Source organism: Carassius auratus, chromosome 10 (assembly GCF_003368295.1).
Source record: "Carassius auratus strain Wakin chromosome 10, ASM336829v1, whole genome shotgun sequence".
Taxonomy (NCBI): domain Eukaryota; kingdom Metazoa; phylum Chordata; class Actinopteri; order Cypriniformes; family Cyprinidae; genus Carassius; species Carassius auratus.
Genome location: NC_039252.1, coordinates 20,592,372 through 20,610,427, shown reverse-complemented (window position 1 = coordinate 20,610,427; position 18,056 = coordinate 20,592,372). Strand labels below are relative to the sequence as shown.

The window sequence follows — 18,056 nt, the reverse complement described above, 5'->3', positions numbered from 1 at the left end:
AACGTTGACACGTTCAACACGTTCCCTTGTCAGTTTTCTGAATGATTTACTTGCCTTGAGCAATTAAGACGATTTTAGTAGCTTTTTAACATGGACAAATCTGTCACTCTAATATTTTTCTATTAAACAGTCTGTCATTCTCAGCAGTAAACCGAACTTCATGAAATGTTGTGTAATTTTGTCGAGCTTTGCTTGAACTGTCAGAGGGAAGGAAATGAATGATGGCTAAGCTTTCTGATAAACAGATTTGCATTGTAGCATGACCGTCTATACACTGTGAATTCAGTGTAAACAAAAGCGAAACAAGACGCAAGAATACAGAAAACAAGCAAGGTTATGGAATTAGGTGTGAATGGGGTCAGGGCAATGCGTTGGCTGATCCAAGAGCTATGAAACGTATCCGAAATACAAAACAAAATACATAATTTTCTTTATAATCACTAACCTAATTTTTTAGTGAACAACTGTTCAATACATTACTATGTTGATTGTACAATGCACTCATTCTGCAGCAGTTCTTCTGTAAAGGCCATAAGTTCTACCACAGGAAGCTGACAATACTGTGCCCGCCACAAACCACACCGTCCTGCATTCTTCAGAACATTTTGTTCAATTCGATATTTAGAGGCGTGGGAAGGTGTTCGTTGAACAAGTGCACGATCATGGAAGATAAGAGTTTTGAAGAAGGGCTAACTTGTCGAGAAGCATAAATAATTGCAGATGATTTGAGAGAGGAAGTTCCTTTCTGGGTAAGCTGTCTGAAATTGCTTTATTACTTCTTAAAGGCATCAAATTTTCCATGTCGGTTTGTTTCATTTCAACACGGAAGTATGTCATTTGGAACAATTATGCAGCTGCAGCTTTGTTTTGTGCAGAGTAGTGTGTTAACAATTAAATTACATTAGCAAAAAACAATGCATTATGGGGCAGGATGAGGTATAAGATAATCTCAAACGACAAGAAGTCTGAATGCTGGCTGAAATAGTTTCATTATACTTTATAAAGGCATGAAATATTTCCATGTCGATCCATTTAAATGTAGCATATAAATACTCATTTTGAAATAACTATGAAGCAGAATTGTTTCTGTGAGGTTATATTGTATGAAATATCACGAAAATAACCCAATAAAACCATTAAAATATGGCACAAATAATTCATTATGGGCCAGGAAGAGGTATTTAGTCATCTCAAATGACTGTAAGCTAGCTGAAATTGCTTCATTACTTCACAAAGGCATGACACTTTCCACTTTCATTTCGGTATGTAAATACATATTTTGAAATGAGTAATCAGCAACAGCTTTGCTTTTGTGAAGTTATATATACAGATTAGTGCATTAACAATTAGCGACATCATCAATAGCTCAAAATATGAATAAAATAGTTCAATAAAATCATGCCACGAATAAAGTATTATGGGTCAGAAGGAGCTACAGTATGTGATCTCAGAAGTTATTATTGTAAAAAAAATTATTAGTTAGGATATTAAAACGTCTCTCAAATTTATATGTGAAAACACAGTTCTTCAACCCACCTCATGCTCCTCCTCCTTCTCCTAGTGCACATAAACAAATAAAGCTACAGTAGTTAACTTACAGTCTGTGGGTTTGCATGTAATTATATCTCATGTCTGTAAAGACCATAAACTTTCAAAATGAGTGAGCCACTGATATCTCCTTCGCACTGGTGGAAAAGTTCCATCACTGTTCTTCAATGAGAAGTCTCCTGGAACCTGCTTCTTGGAGGAATTTAACCCAGCATTTTGGGATTGACCAATCCTTTGTCCATTTCTCTTTTTCCCTGAAAGATTCTTTCAGGATGAGCACCAACAGCTCCAGCCTGGTTTATGATGCAAAGCCCTTGCTTATTCTTCCTCTGGCATTGGTCATCTTCCTCACGGTGATTGGGAACCTGCTGGTCATCCTGGCTATCATCCGCACTCCTCTGCTCCACACCACCACCAACGTCTTCATCATCTCCCTGGCCTTCGCTGATCTCATCATGGGTTGTGTGGTCCAGCCAGTGGGCGCCAGTATGGTGGTCAGCGGGAAATGGCTTTTAGGCGACAAGTTTTGTGACTTGTGGACGTCCGTGGATGTGCTTTGCGTCACGGCCAGCATAGAGACGTTATGTGTCATCGCCGTTGAGCGCTATGTTGCGATCACAACACCTTTTAAGCATCGGGTCCTCCTTGGGAAGCGCAGAGCTGGGTATATCGTCTGCACGGTGTGGATGGTGGCATCCCTAGTTTCCTTCGTGCCAATCATGAACCATTATTCTCGTGCTGATTACGAGGAGGCAAAAATATGTTACAATAAATCAGAATGCTGCGATTTCCATACGAATAGGCCCTACACCATCTTCTCCTCGGTGGTGTCCTTCTACGTGCCCCTCTTTATTATGGTGTTTGTGTACGGGAAGGTGTTCGTCATCGCGAACAGACAGTTGAAACTCATCAATAAGAATAGACTCCGCTTTCTGAGCACATGCACAGAAGACTCTTGTGAAAGTCCAGGTGAAATAGTGCATGATTTAAACCAGAGATCAACGAGGCATGTCGTGAAAGAACACAAGGCGCTCAAGACGCTGGGGATTATTATGGGCACCTTCATTCTCTGTTGGCTGCCCTTCTTTTTCTTCAATATCATCAAGGTTTTTAAACCTCTACTGCTACCACAGAATGTGTTCCTCTTGTTGAACTGGCTCGGCTACACCAATTCAGGCCTGAACCCTATCATCTACTGCCACAGTCCTGAGTACCGCACTGCCTTCCTCAATCTTTTAGGGTACAAAAAACTCAAGCAGTTAAATTGCACCAAAGTGCACAAACATCTATGGACTATCAGCTCATGCATCCAAAGCAACGGTTCTGCAAAAATGGATCACTTAGGTCATGAAGATCCATCTGCAAAGGGTGGGAACAGTTGCTCTGACACGTGTACAGATTTCAAAGAGGAAGAGATTGAAGCTCAGCCTCAAAGTGACTCAAATGTGGCAAGGATCAATGTAGAAGAGATGTTAAAGGTAAGTGCATCTTTTATTTGAATGATCCCTCAAACCATGCAAGCTGATGAGGGCTGTTATATATCTAAGTGATTGGATTTTGACCTTAAGGATGGTCAATGAAACCACCTAGAATCTCTAGCAACTGCACAGCAATGCAGGACACCTTAAAAACCACATAGCTATGCTCTGGCAACCATTCATAACACATAGCATAATGGCATTGAGTTATGAAGCAGCAGTCAAATTTTCTTCAGAAAATCTTTCACGATTTACTTATTTAGCAATTGTTTCCCATTTCTTACAACATGAAAACAGCTATATATATATATATAAGACTCCCTAACTCTGCCAGAGGAAACAGCATGATATTAAACCTTCAATAAAGTTGACAAATAAAGTTGAGATTTACATTTTCACAGTACTAAAGCCAAAAGCAACGATTAATAAAATGATCTGGATGATTACATTTTTACACAAAACTTACATTGATTCAAAGCTAAAAAATTTTCCTCTGGGTCCACGGACCACAGTTTGAAAACCTCCAATTTAATTTTCCAGTTAACTCTTGACACTTGTTTTTTTAGAGATGCTTTGCAGCAGAATTGATCTTTGTTTGCATCTTTGAATCATTATTTTTCTGTTTATCCTTATAAAGCTGCTTTGAAACGATCTGATCTATAAACGATCTATAAAAAAGATTATTACTTAAAGGGTTAGTTCACCAAAAAATGAAAATTAGGCTGCGTTTTACTCACCCCAGAGGCATCCTAGGTGTAGGACTTTCTTCTTTCAGACGAATCCAGTCAGAGTTATATTAAAAATTGTCTTTGATCTTTCAAGCCGTTTCATGGCACTCAAAGGGTTTTGCATTCTTTCAGTCCAAAAGACCTGAAATAAAAAGTGCTTCCAGGGGGTGAACAGAGGCTCGATTGTAAGGAATCGATGTAAGGAATCGATGCGAAAAATATCCATATACAAAACATAATAAGAACTTTAATCTAGCTTATGCTCAATGTTGTAAACTAAGCAGTTCCGGTGGAATAACATATGAGGTCAGCCATCTGAGATGCTTTTCTTTTTATAGAAAGACTCTTTTTATTTCACATCTTTTGTACTGAAGGAATGCAACATCTATTGAGTCCCATGAAACAGCTCGAAAGATCAAAGTTACATTTTTTATATAACTCCGACTGGATTTGGATGAAAGTAAAAAGTCATATACACCTAGGATGACTTGAGAGTGAGTAAAACGCAGCCTAATTTTCATTTTTGAAACATATGCTTTTGATTTAAGCAAGGAACATTGAAAGCAATTTACAATAAGAGCCAGCAATACAAGCAATACACAACACCATGTTTCAAGCTAGAACAAAAGAGAAAAAAAAGTCTACCAGAGAAGACTTATTATATTAAGTGTATTCATTGGTGGCTGTGGTTAAGTGCTTTAGATTTCCTTTAGATCACCTGGACCAATAAGTATATGGTCCTTAATTTTTAAAAAGTACTTAAATGATAGGGAGGACAAAAAACTCTAACAATTAGGATTATCTTTGAGAAAGCCACATATGAGAAACTCCCACGCCTACTATTTCCCTGTTGTGTGGTGAATGCGGTTAGTCAGCTTATCATGCTCACTTTGAGTGTGAAGCATTTCAACATCTCAATGATGTCACTTCCTGTTTGATGAATGGCATTGACCCAACACAGGAGCTAATACCTCTGACTCAAACAAATTAGTAAAGATTGGTGTAATTAAAATTAAATTGTGATTAAACATATACATTTGAATATGTATATTTTTTTTAATTATGCATTTTAATTCAAATTAAACATCTATGGACACATATATTCAAAATAGAAATGAGCAAAATATAATAATATTAAAGGGATGGTTCACCCAAAAATGAAAATTACCCCATGATTTACTCAAGCTATCCTAGGTGTATATGGCTTTTGTCCTTTAGACCAATACAATCAGAGATGTATTTAAAAATGTCCAAGCTTTATAATAACAGTGAATGGGTGTCTAGATTTCTAAGTTCAATAAAGTGCATCCATCCATCATAAAAAGTGCTCCACACAGCTCCAGGGGACCTAGAGATTACAGTTGATGAAGTTTTAAAAATGGAATGCATTGATTCGCTTTAAAGGGGTGGTTGATTGTGATTTCACTTTTTTAACTTTAAACACGGACGAGTACGCGGTTGCTGTGGTAGCGAGCAATACTTGGTGGCAAACACTTCTCAATGTTACAAAATTGCTAAAACGCAATCATGTTCTCTGCTGTATTAAAGGGGTCATATGGTGCAGTTTTATGTTTTCCTTTCTCTTTGGATTGTTTCAAGCTGTTCGTGAATAGAATAAGTTCCCTAAAGTTGCAAGGACTAAAGTCTCAAACCCAAAGGGAACCTAAATTCTTTAGAAAAGTTAAGAGTCACCCACGCCATCCTAAAACGCCTCGTTTAAACACGTCCTCCTACGTCACTGTGTGGGATAATTTGCATAACACTGCCCAAATGTTCACACAAAGAAAGAAGGTCGTAACTTTGATTCTCACTGTAGTATTTTTGCACCTGCTGCCACCACCATTTCGTGGAGACGCAACTTTGCAAGGACAGTCTGGCACTTTTGATTCCCAGCCTGTAAGTATGTTGTCATATAAATTGCCACTGATGATTCAAATGTGAATTTTGAGCAGTATAGAGTAGTGCTTGTTGTTTGTCATTTCTCCAATCACAACGCGACTAGATACACAATGCAACATGTAAAAAGACAGTACAAGTCATTATAATCAGCAATTATGTCCCCACTGGATGCAAAAAATGCCTCATTTGTCATGGGTTTTATTGATTTGGTCTCATCGTGCCTGGACACAAAATATCACAGTATGACAAGGAGAGTAAAATTTCTGTCACAGGTTTGAGGTATTCGGCCAATCACTGCACACTGGATAGCTGGCCAATCAGGGCACACCTCACTTCTCAGAACAATGAGCTTTGTAAAAATCTATGCATATCAGAAAGGCAGGCCATAGAGGAGAAACAATAATGTACCGTATGTGGAAAATACTGTTGTTGTTTTTTTTACATAAAACTGCATAAACTCGTTGTATTACACCAAATACATAAAATAATGTTCTTTTTAGCAATGTCATATGACCCCTTTAAAGCTTTAATCAGGATAAAACCTTACATTAAAAGCTAACATAAGCAGTAGCAATTACAAACTAACAACAAAACAAAAACGTTTTTTTCCTACATTGGTTCTATGTACAATTATCCTGTATCTGGAGTACAGGAGATAATGATTACACACAAATAAATCTACCTGTTCCTCTGACAGAGAACCAGAAAGCAGCCTTGCAACTTAACCACATGCAGTGGATTACACCTTCATTTTGTCAAGATGTGCCCCACTGAGCGAGTGCTACTGAGGGAGATTAAACCTCTTATCCTTTACCTCATCCTTTTAAAATACTCTAGGGTGATATCAGACCCTCAAAACCGAATGGCTTTCCACGGCCAATCAATTCAACAGGTTTCTCAACTGGCTCAACTGAGTCATCAGAGATGTCCTGTAGTGTGTTTTGTGAGTATAGTGTGTGTGTATGAATACTTAAGGGTAGGAAACCCAGGGGTCTTAGCTCATTACCTCAATAGTGTGAAGATAATAACAGGAAATTAGAGCAAAAGGTGCTTCATGTTAAATGATTTAGGAGAGGCCTTGATGCTTGAGGTGATGAGCTCACACAGGATACGTGTTGTATTTGATTACCACACACGTAACCATTTTCTTTTTGTATTCATCTGCACGTTTGTTTATACTCAAAAATAGGGAAAACATAAGTAGTGATTACTGTGACTAAAATATCCAACAATAAAAATTTTGCACAATTTCAAATCTAGGTGGGAAAACCTAACATATTGTAACATCTCTTTAGATTGTGCATGTATGTTTCCTACAGACAAATTGCTTTTAAGAACTGGTTCTTTTAATGAGTCAGTCAAGATTCACAAAACAGCCTCGCTCATTTTACAAAAGCACTGTGATCCTAGTTGATCGTGTAGCGATGACTGGACAGTTACAGAGTTGCCAAATCAAATCGAATCCTGAATCGAATATAGGCTAAACCAAATCTGAATCCAAAGGAATCTTGAATTTTTTTTTTATTGTTTTATAAATTCAATAATATATTCCACAAAAATATTAAACAGCACAACTGTTTTAAACACTGATAAAAATACATGTAAATCAGCAAATCAGCATATTAACATATTCATCCACCAAGCAAAAAGTCCAACCACGTAGAAAAGAAATATCCTACCACCAACATGCTGCATGATTTAAGATATTATTCAGATCAATCATTCGTGTCTTTTTAAACCCCTAAACCTGGGAATGGTTTTAGCAAGCATTACTAATTAAAATAAGTGAAAAAAGAAGTGGTCATTACAGTACACACACAGCAGAATCTGGCATAATAGTGCTGGTCTGGATCATAAATAGGGTTCAGTTTGTGGTTGTTTTAATAAAGGACACACATCTTATGCCACAGGCAATAAGACACTGTAGTGTATGTGAATCTCATGTACTTAGATGCGAACACAGAAACATTTCAGCATAATCCCTCTAATGTCACTCAAGACGTGCAATGATAGAAAAATACATATTGTGCATAAACAACACACTGATACATGTACTAGAGCACACAAAAACACTAGTCTGTTCTTTCCCAGTTCAAATGTCTAATGATTTCATAATTATTTTCCTCCCACAGGGCCACTGAAGATGGGAAACAGATCATACTCTATGCTTTTCAAGAGAATGAACTGTACTCGAGCATCATGCTTTTCAACTGCACCTTGACTGTATTACATCTATACCATGTGCAAAGAAAAAAACAGCCAGATCCTTACAGAGCAGCAAAGCTGAAAAATGATATTGAGAACAAGCCATGACACAAAAATATGATTACTTTCTGACAGCTTTTTGAACTTTAAACAGAGTGAAATTGGAAACTGAAGCCCTAAACTGTCATCTCTTTACCTCAAAAACCATCAAAAAATAAATCTGTTGTGTGGACTTTTTTTTTTTTTTTTTTTTTTTTTTTAGTTCAGTCACTACCCAGAGATGAAATAAAATGCATTAAATTCTGAAAAAACAAAGTCTAATTTAAGAAATAAATATTTCGTGCTAGAGAAATAAGAATCACAATATCAGAATTCTGTCTTTTTTTCTTGCTACAGTATTACAAGTTTACAATCTGCCATTCTGAGTTTATATCTTGGAATTAACTTTGTCTCTGAATTCTGAGTTTATATCTAAAAAAATAATTTATAATAATTCTACCACAGAAATATAAATAAAAAATGCTAATTGCAACTTTTTCTTTCACAATTCTCGCGATTACGAGTTTACATCTTACAATTCTATCTTGTCTTCTCAGAATTTCTGATTTATATACCACAATTCTGACTTTATTTTTCATATTTTATATTTCATGTATTTCAGAATTTTTGATATATAAAAGTTGCAATTATCTACAGTATCTTATTCCATAGTGGAAACAAGCTTCCATTAAAAATAATAATAATAATAAAATAATCAGATCAAACTGTTTACAACAGTAAACACCCCCAAAATGACCAGAATGATTAAAACATACATGTTATCCCTTTTCTTTCTTTCTCTCTCTCTCTCTCTCTCTCAAAAAATGCAAATTGCAGTTTCATGACTGGAAGGAAATAATTATGGTAATTATTCTCAGCAAGTGTGGCAAAGCATTAATTTTAGACGCTACACAGCTCTGGAGTGGGTCAGCTTGATATTTCTCTGGCTGTCTTGCATCACACATCTGAGCATCTGTTAGATTTCAACACTTTGACAACAGGCAAACAGCCCAGACCAATACACAGCCAAATCTTATGGCTAATAAATATTCAACTCTGGCCAAACAAATCTTGACATTGAATGGTTGAAAATCAGAGTGTTTGGTTTGGGATATTGGTGCTTTGATAAAATGTTAATGCATCGTGGCATCAGTGTGCTTGACGGTGAGGACAAGCTTCTGATCAAAGCACTGTGAGATGCCTTTACTCACTTTTTTGATCCTGACCATCTGTATCTTTTACCCTAGTGAAAAAACCCTTTTCCAGAAAATTCCAACAGATTGAATAAATGCATGCGCTTCATAATTAATTTACAAAAAAATCAGGTACATGTTCAAAATGGTGTCTTTTTCATATATCTTCATACTTTATGAATTAAAACCATGCCTTAAGGGGATAGTTCACCAAAAGATGAAAATTTGATGTTTATCTGCTTACCCCCATTGCATCCAAAAGGTAGGTGACTTTGTTTCTTCAGTAGAACACAAACTGAGATTTTTAAAGAGCAGGACATATGGTATTTTAAAGTGTCCTATTATTGTGCTGGAGTCCCCTACAACAGGTATAAATGCATTTAAGGTAAGAAAACATTGTAATTTTCTCAGAATATACATTTAATATTAGAGGCATTTGCCAATGATTCCAAAATTATTCATTCCTAGCAAGTTCGGAGCAAACCCCCCCCCCCCCCCTTCCATAAGCCTACTCTGCTCTGATTGGTTAGCTGGCCAAGCCTGTTGTGATTGGCACAGAGGAGTCCTTGAGCTATTTAGCCAGCGCTACCATTGACAAAGCACCATATATATATATATATATATATATATATATATATATATATATATATATATATATATATGCACAGTAGAGAAATTACCGTATGGACAGGAGGAGAAGCTCGCAGGCAATCTTTTACTGTCTATGAGGCAATCGGGGGGACGTGGAGGCATGAAGTCAAGGGAGAAGCCCATAAAGAGTCCATAAAAGCAACGGGAAAAAATTATTCAACAACGTCAGCAAGATTCGGTGGGTGATTCCGATTTCTCTTGGCACAACGATTAGAAAGACTAATCACATATATATATATATATATATGTGTGTGTGTAAAGTTTCTTGCACAGGCTGATCGTTTCGAGTCTTTATACATCAACGTATCGTCATGAGCCTCAGGGTTTAATTTGGTTTTGTTTGTGTATGTTTGTTTTTTATTGTATGTTTTAGCCATGATTCCCATTAACATCCATTATAAGACTGACAGACTGCAACGGTTCTTGACTTTGTGTTAAAAATCTCTGTTTGTGTTCTACTTAAGAAACAAAGTCACCTAAATCTTGGATGCCCTGGAGATAAGCAAATAAAGATCATATTTTCATTTCTGGGTGAACTGTCCCTTTAACATTGGAACTGAGTCATTTTAATTGGTCTGTTTTTCTGCTTGTCATCGTCATCTCATGTCCTCTGGAAAAAAAATCCAACGTATTATTTTGATGAAACTCATCTTCACAACTATTCAAATAGTGGAAGCATTGTAATTAACTGCACACTCACAAAAGGTCAGAACATTGTGTGAAACTGCTGCATCAGTCTTTTGAATATGTTGTTCTTCAGACACATCAGTCTGAAATGAGCATCCCAAGGTTTTATTGCAAAATGAGATGCAAAAACCTGAATGCAAACTTAATGTTTACACTGTCAATCAATATGAGGACCTGATATATATATATATAAAAGAAAGACTAACTAAGTTAAGTTACTATGTTACTGTTGTTTAAGATGAACAAAGCACCTGCCGAGGGAACACAGGATTTGATGTTTGTTAAGTCTGAAATGGCATTCTACTATTTTACTCATACTATTTATAATTTCATACATTTATGAAATGTTAAAATGCATGTATAATGTTACAAAAGATTTATAATTCAAATAAACATTGTTCTTTTGAACTTTCTATTAATTAAAGAATCCTGAAAAATGTATCATGGTTTCTACAAAGATATTAACTGTTTTCAACCCTGATAATAAGATTGTTTTTGTTGTTGTTGTTGTCTTGTAGAAAATCAGTATATTAGAATGATTTCTGAAGGATCATGTTGCCATTAAACTGTTTTTTTTTTTTTAAATAGCAATGATATTACTATAACTGACAATATTACTATTTTTACTGTATGCAGCTTTGGTGAGCATAATAGGCTTTTCTAAAACATAATGTGATATGTGTTATGTTTGAAGTGGTATACTACCTTATTATTTATACTATATTTATACTGTGTGCATTATGCAAATTTTTGGTATGCAAAATATGCAGTACTGTGCAAAAATACACAATACAATTGTGCTTGCTATGACTTTCCATTTCATGTGTGATGAATGAACTGTAAGTAAAACCATCTATGACTTTCAATATTTTATTTGATTGATCTGAATAAGTGATTTTCCTTAACTGACTGCTTTACAAAAATTCTGCTTAAAATGCAAAAAAGAAAAAATAATAATCTAAAGATCAAATAAAATGCATTAGAATAATTAAAAAACCCTCTCTCTATACCCCTACATCTGGTATGTAACAGTGAATATTGGGGGCTCGTCTGGGATGTAGGGGTCTAGGGTAAGGGAGTAACAGAGTAAAGTAAACATAAAATTGGTTGGGGTGAGTGTGTGCCACTTTTTAAATTATTGGCAGTATAGTGCATATGCAAACTACTCAGTATGCAGAAAGCAGTATGATGGCATTCCATTCTCAACACTGCAGCCAATTGGATCTTTCCTCATCTAAAAATGAATGAGAAAAAACTGATATCTGATATCTATGTGTTTCCATGAGAAACTTCCTTGACTCTTTCCAGGTTGTCTTGAATCAATTTGTGTCATGCTCTTGCATAATAATGTTTACATCCTTGAAATTTCAAAGCAAGAGAGTTTATTACGAATGCACTCTACAAAGATAGCCAAAATTATAGTTTTAGCATTAATCATGAGCTAACATATGCTACTGCTCCAGCATCATACGACATTCCCTGACATGACTGCTATTAAAATAAGCCAAGTGTTGAATCACAAGAAAATACAAACAGCATAATAAATAGCGACAGCTTTCAAATCTCGCGGAGTCCGTGACACCATCTCTCTGGATTAGCACGGAGCATCGACTGAATAGCACCCAAGAGTGAATGAGGTCAAAAATTCTGAAAACACATTTGGTAACCTGCTTGCCAGTGTTGGGGACTAGCTAACTAGAAGTTGTTATGCTACAGATACTAACATACTAACATATGTTAAAAATGTCAATGTAGGACTATGCCAATTTGGCTGGTTTTAGCGGATTTAGTATTCAATTTGACTGATTTTGAGAGTTTTTTTCAGTGAAGCATCTATTAGACTGATGAAATGTTTTTTAAAACGATTCATTAAAAGGCAAACTCATTCAAGCCATTTGACATGAATAAGACTGTATTGTTTGTATTGCATGCTTAATTTGCTTGCAAATTGGAGAAAAGATCCTTTAAAGCCACACACTAAAGACATGGTAAAGCAACGTGAATGGGGCAAGAAGAACACAGCAAAAAATATGTTTAGTGACTTCTCAAATTTGACCTTAAAATTACAAAAATACTTTGAGGTTGAACCATACACTGTATTTAAATCTGTTTGAGAGGAACTGCATTTATCGCCCCATCACTGAAATTTCACAGAATTTCAAAACATCCGATGATTTGGTGAGTTTTATGTGAGCTGCAAAATTTGTCTCTTGCTTCTTGCTGCTTCTCTTCCTCTCTCGTTACTTTAGTTATATAGAATATTGTTTGCTGTAGATTGGAAAAAAAGCTTACAGAAAATTACTCTTCCTTACGCTTTCTCTAAAATGTTATGAGAGAGAGCGAGAGCACCCAGGACTAAAAGCCTGTATACAGCACAGGTCTGATTGCTCATGAGAAGCAGCCTGGCTGTTCCAGCACAATGGTCCCTTATCAGAGTAGAGTACTGCTTTCTTCATCAGTGGTTCACATACACGCACAATATAGTGCACTTACAGTCAGCCTATGAAAATCCTGAATGTAGCTTTAGAACTAAATCTTATTTTGTCTGTCTGTCTTTCTTTCTAATCACAGAAAAGAAATCCAAATATTAATCGGCTATGCAGTCCAGGTGACTGATTTTTCCTAAACTGTACATACATATATATCTCTGTGTGTGTGTGTGTGTGTGTGTGTGTGTGTGTGTGTGTGTGTGTGTGTGTGTGTGTGTGTGTGTGTGTGACCCTGGACCACAGGTCTTAAGTGTTAATTTTTCGAAAATAAGATTTATAAATCATATGAAAGCTGAATAATTAAGCTTTCTATTAATTTATGGTTTATTATGATTGAACAATATTTGGCCGAGATACAACTATTTGAAATTCTAGAATCTGAGGGTGCAAAAAAATCTAAATACTGAGAAAATCTCCTTTAAAAGTTGTCCAAATGAATTCTTAGCAATGTATATTGCTAATGAACATTTTTATTTTTTATATATTTACGGTAGGAAATTTACCAAATATCCCCATGGGACTTTACTTTGATCTTTACTTAACCTAATGATTTTTGGCATAAAAGAAAAATCGATAATTTTGACCCATACAGTGTTTTTTTTTTTTTGGCTAATGCTAAAAATATGATCCAGTGACTTAAGACTGGTTTTGTGGTCCAGGGACATATACACATATGTCAAGTTAAATTAAATTATGGTTCATTAATGCCCCCTTCAGGATGTAATAATTCACCTCATCAGCTGTCATTGAAACGGTATATGATCACATTTTATATACATAAATAGAGAGAGGAATTTAGTGAACAATAATCAATTTAAAAAAACCCTCAATACTAAATCTTCTGCAGAGACAGATATAGAGCACAGATTGCTCATCCTTCTCTAAATATGCCTTGAATTCAACGTCAGAACAATATCGTTTCATTGACGTGTGTTCTTCAAATAACACACATGCCTACTGCACTACAAAGACATGAGAGGATAACAAGCACAGATGCAGCACTAGTCGTACATGTTCATCAGAACGAGAGAATTTGAATGGAGAGCCCTCAGAGTGGTTTAAAAGACTTTTCTCATCCCAGTGCACAAACCTTCAGATCATCTATTCAGACTCCTCAGAAATAACGGCACAAGCAGGAGCCGAGATGAATGATGTATGTGGAATGATGAAAGAAGACACTTTTTTGCCTCCAGGCAGCATGTGTTGTTACGATGGACACAACCAGGAAAAACAACATGACCACATGTCAATTATTACTGCTTTATCTACCTCTAAATTATATATACACTAAATCATAAAAATATATAAATGAATATGAGACTGAATATCAGAACAAATAAAAGTACATTTCAGCTGACAAAAGGCTTCTGAGTCTTTGTCAACAGTATAGTGGATCTGAAATTGTCTTCAACAAGTTGCTGAAGCATATCAGTTTGGCCTAATAGTGCTTAAAGGGAAAAGTTCAAGAACTCCAGGCCATCAATTAACATCTTGTGAAGCAAAAAGCTAAGTTTTTTTTTTTAATAAAATGTTTTTAAAAAAGGGAATGGGAAAAGGGAATTTACAAAATATGAATTCTGGACAAAATATGAATCCATAATAACACTTTCTCCAATAACAAAGTCCATCCCCTGTGTTCTTTCACATCAAAATGCACTTTAAAATAGTTTTAGCTTGTGAATGGTTCATGTGCATATTTCTCTCCTGCTACAGATGAGACAACTTTTACATTTATGCATTTAGCAGATGCTTTTATCCAAAGCAGCTTATAGTGCATTCATGTTATAAACATTTTTTTTACCAGTATGTGTGTTCCCTGGGAATTGAACCCACAACTTTTTGCGCTGCTGACACAATGCTCTACCACTGAGCCACAGGAACTTTTTCAGCAAGACAGCAAGCAGCCCAAAGTGATTATTAGATGTATTACTAATAAACCTGCAGCGTTTTTGGTTTACAGGGCATTAGCCTAATTGATGGACTGGAGTGGTGTGGATTGCTTCTTGACTATTGTGATGTTTTCATCAGCTGTTTGAACTCTCATTCTGACGGCACCCATTCACTTCAGAGGATCCACTGGTGATGTAATGCTAAATTCAATTAATAAATCAAAACATCAACATCTTGATTTGCCTATTCCTTTTTGTTTTTCAATTATTGTATAATGAGATATCTCAGGGTGAAAAGGGATATAAATGGTGGAAAACGAAGGCAGGACTTGATTTTTATCTATTATTGGTTGACCTCACAACAGTTTGCCATTTAAAACCACCAATGACTGAAAGCACTTGCATTTAATGGAACAGCAAACAGAAATGGGGCTCCATACTGAGAAAGACTGACGAACTCTTTCAGCTTGTCAAAGTCTACCTCTAGTCAAAACGTCTTTTCAACAAAACTGGAAATGTTTGTGAATGCACGTACTGTACACCCAGTGCAGCACTGCCATGGCGTCACATACCCCATAAGATTTTTGAGCCAATTGGATTTTGAAGGCAGCCTCCAAAAGACAAAAATATCCAAATCATATTTTTTATATTTGATACAATCATACCATGATTGGATCTTTCAGTGCGTCACGTAACCAGCTGCTAAATTCAAATCTGCATTCGCCTGGCCGGTGCTGAGCCAGACCGAACTCTGTTCAGATTGAATTTGATTAGATTGAATGCCTGCATTACTCGTGCCCCCTCAGAAATAATGAGTGCATGACGCCCATGAGCACTGCTCATTGTATGCTGGAGGTAGAACATCAAGCCGTGTAGATCTTGACAAACACATGTTAGCAAAGGGGCTTTGCAGGGTGATGAGTTTCATTCACACTCATTTTCAGTTGGACAAATTGATATTGAAAGCATAGTTCACTCAGAAATCTATTTTTTTTTTTTGGCATAATTTACTCACTTTCATGTTGTTCCAAACCCGAATAAAAGACTTACAGGTTGTACAAGTTCTGAACTACACGAGGGTGAATAATTGACGACAGGTTTATGCTTCCACAGAGAAAACACTCCACATGCTCTGTACAAAAATGACAAATAAGTGGATTTGTTATGATGGTCTTTCGACGCAGGCTGAGCACATGACACGTAATGAAACCCATGTGGCATTCAGTGCGCATACAATAAGGGCATTCATTTAATTCACCACTCATACCAGAATGTGATCATTTCCCATAGCAACATGTAAAAGGCAGATTAGTGGATAACATTAACAAGATTTCAGCGTCCACAGAGATGTTTTCTGAGCTTTTCAAGAGACTTTAATCGGATTCTCAACTGTGACAACGAGCTTACAAACATATAGGGAGGAAAGCAAAAGGCGGAATATAAGAATGAAGTGGAGCCAAAATAAAGATGTTCGTCATGAGAAAAGGAATTATGATATGAGAATAGCCAAGAGCTGGGGTCACTAAAAAGCTAAATGGATGGGTGTTTTGTGAGGAGGGCCGATAAAAAGCGCACTTTAAATGCACTTTCTTCCAACAGAGACGCCTTGGATTTATGCATCCAAAATGATTTATCGTCCTTTGACGCCTATGAAAGAAAATGTTCTGCTACATAATAACAAAGCAAATAAAAGCCATTAACAACCAGAGAAGACACATCTGCTGTTGCCAGGCAAACAGCTCTCGGACAGCAGGACGGTAACTGCCATGAGCATGTGGAAGCCTTCGAGACCTGATCAAATAAATCTAAATTAAAGGCCAAAGTCACATTTATTCAATAATAAATGTCAAATGACATTTAGATTACATTTAATGTAATATAAACACATTTAATTTAAATTGCAGGAACAATCTGAGACTGACAAATCATCATCATTCTGCACAGTTTGTCTGTCTATCAATCCATGCATCCATCTGTACCAAAATAAATAAAATAGCACATAATACTGTGTATTTAAAAAAAAAAGTATACATATTATGTAAAAAAAAGTACAAGCAGAAACTGATTATGCAAATAACAAATTAGCCAGACATCCTCATAGAGTAAAACATATTACAGTAAAATAATGTGTGCAGAAAGAGATTTTAAAAGTCAATTTTGCTGCCAAGTGCCATACACGACTCCCAAATGATCAAATAATGTAGCCGAATATAAATTAAAGAGAGTGTCTGATCTGTTCTGAATGGGATGGCGGCTGTAAATGGTTTAAAATTCTCTTGCGTGATTAAGCTTGTCCCTTGTATATTCTGATAATGTGCAGACCAATATGATGTTAATTTAGCTGGCACTACCCCCACTCGCTGATGATGTCAGGTGCCACATTATGTTTTCCCCTCAAGCCAAGCTCTGATATATGAAATGTCCACAGACAAAGATGCGCAAAAGAGCATTTCTCTGAATGTCAGACCTGTGTGGCACGCTTTCAAGTGTTTTGTTTATCTCTTCATTACCAGAACTCTGCAATAGTGAGACATTAACTGTTAAAAAGGGTGGTTCAGAGAAGATGCTTTGAGTAGATCATCAAGGAAACTCATTAAAACATAGAGGACCAAAAAATTATCTCATTAATACATGGTGGGCCAAAAAACAATCATAGCAAAGGTTAAAATGTGATAAAAGCACTTGCGACAAATCAAGTCTCAAAAGCCAAGCAAATAAAAATAGCGTGTCACTAAAAATGGTGGTGTAAATTAGTTTTAGTGTTTTTATAGGTCATTATTATTCATCCGAGCAGGTGTTTGTCTGGCAGGTGCTTGTTATTGACAGCACAAACCAGATGATTTCTGATCCTCAGGCCATGAAATGTCATCATTTAAAACTTGCCACATAAGTAACACAAAATGAATGTTAGCTCATTCGTTTGACTCATTATTTTGCCATCTGTGCTTGTATCAAATTAGCATTTTCCCAATTTTACTTTATTTGAATGGTGTTGTTTTGTGTCACTAGCCTGTAGCTAATGTTTCTCTGTTTCAAAGGAATAGTTCAACTTGACCCCCGAAACTTAAATTCTGTCATTATTTACTCACCCTAATGCCATTCCAAACGTTGATGTTTTCACAAAAAAAAAAAAAAAAAAAAAAAGTAGTAGACGAGGCGTAATATTTGAAAGCTACGGTTATTTTTCAACGGCCCTGGTGCAAATTAGTTAACATTTGAAATAAAAAATGAATAAACTAGCGCTGATAAA

General features: G+C 36.0%; 1 protein-coding gene across 1 annotated transcript; it reads left to right on the top strand.

The window, feature by feature from the left end:
* Window positions 1–625: 625 nt before the first annotated feature.
* LOC113110293 (beta-2 adrenergic receptor-like) lies at window positions 626–8,084 on the top strand. The gene is made up of 3 exons (XM_026274399.1): window positions 626–749; window positions 1,810–3,026; window positions 7,786–8,084. The coding sequence occupies exons 2-3, from the start codon at window positions 1,821–1,823 to the stop codon at window positions 7,792–7,794; spliced, it is 1,215 nt and encodes a 404-aa protein (XP_026130184.1). The 5' UTR covers window positions 626–749; window positions 1,810–1,820; the 3' UTR covers window positions 7,795–8,084.
* The last annotated feature ends 9,972 nt before the right edge of the window (window positions 8,085–18,056 follow it).

Coding starts and splice junctions, on each gene's coding strand:
- LOC113110293 (XM_026274399.1), top strand. CDS start 1,821: ATGAGCACCAACAGCTCCAGCCTGGTTTATGATGCAAAGCCCTTGCTT.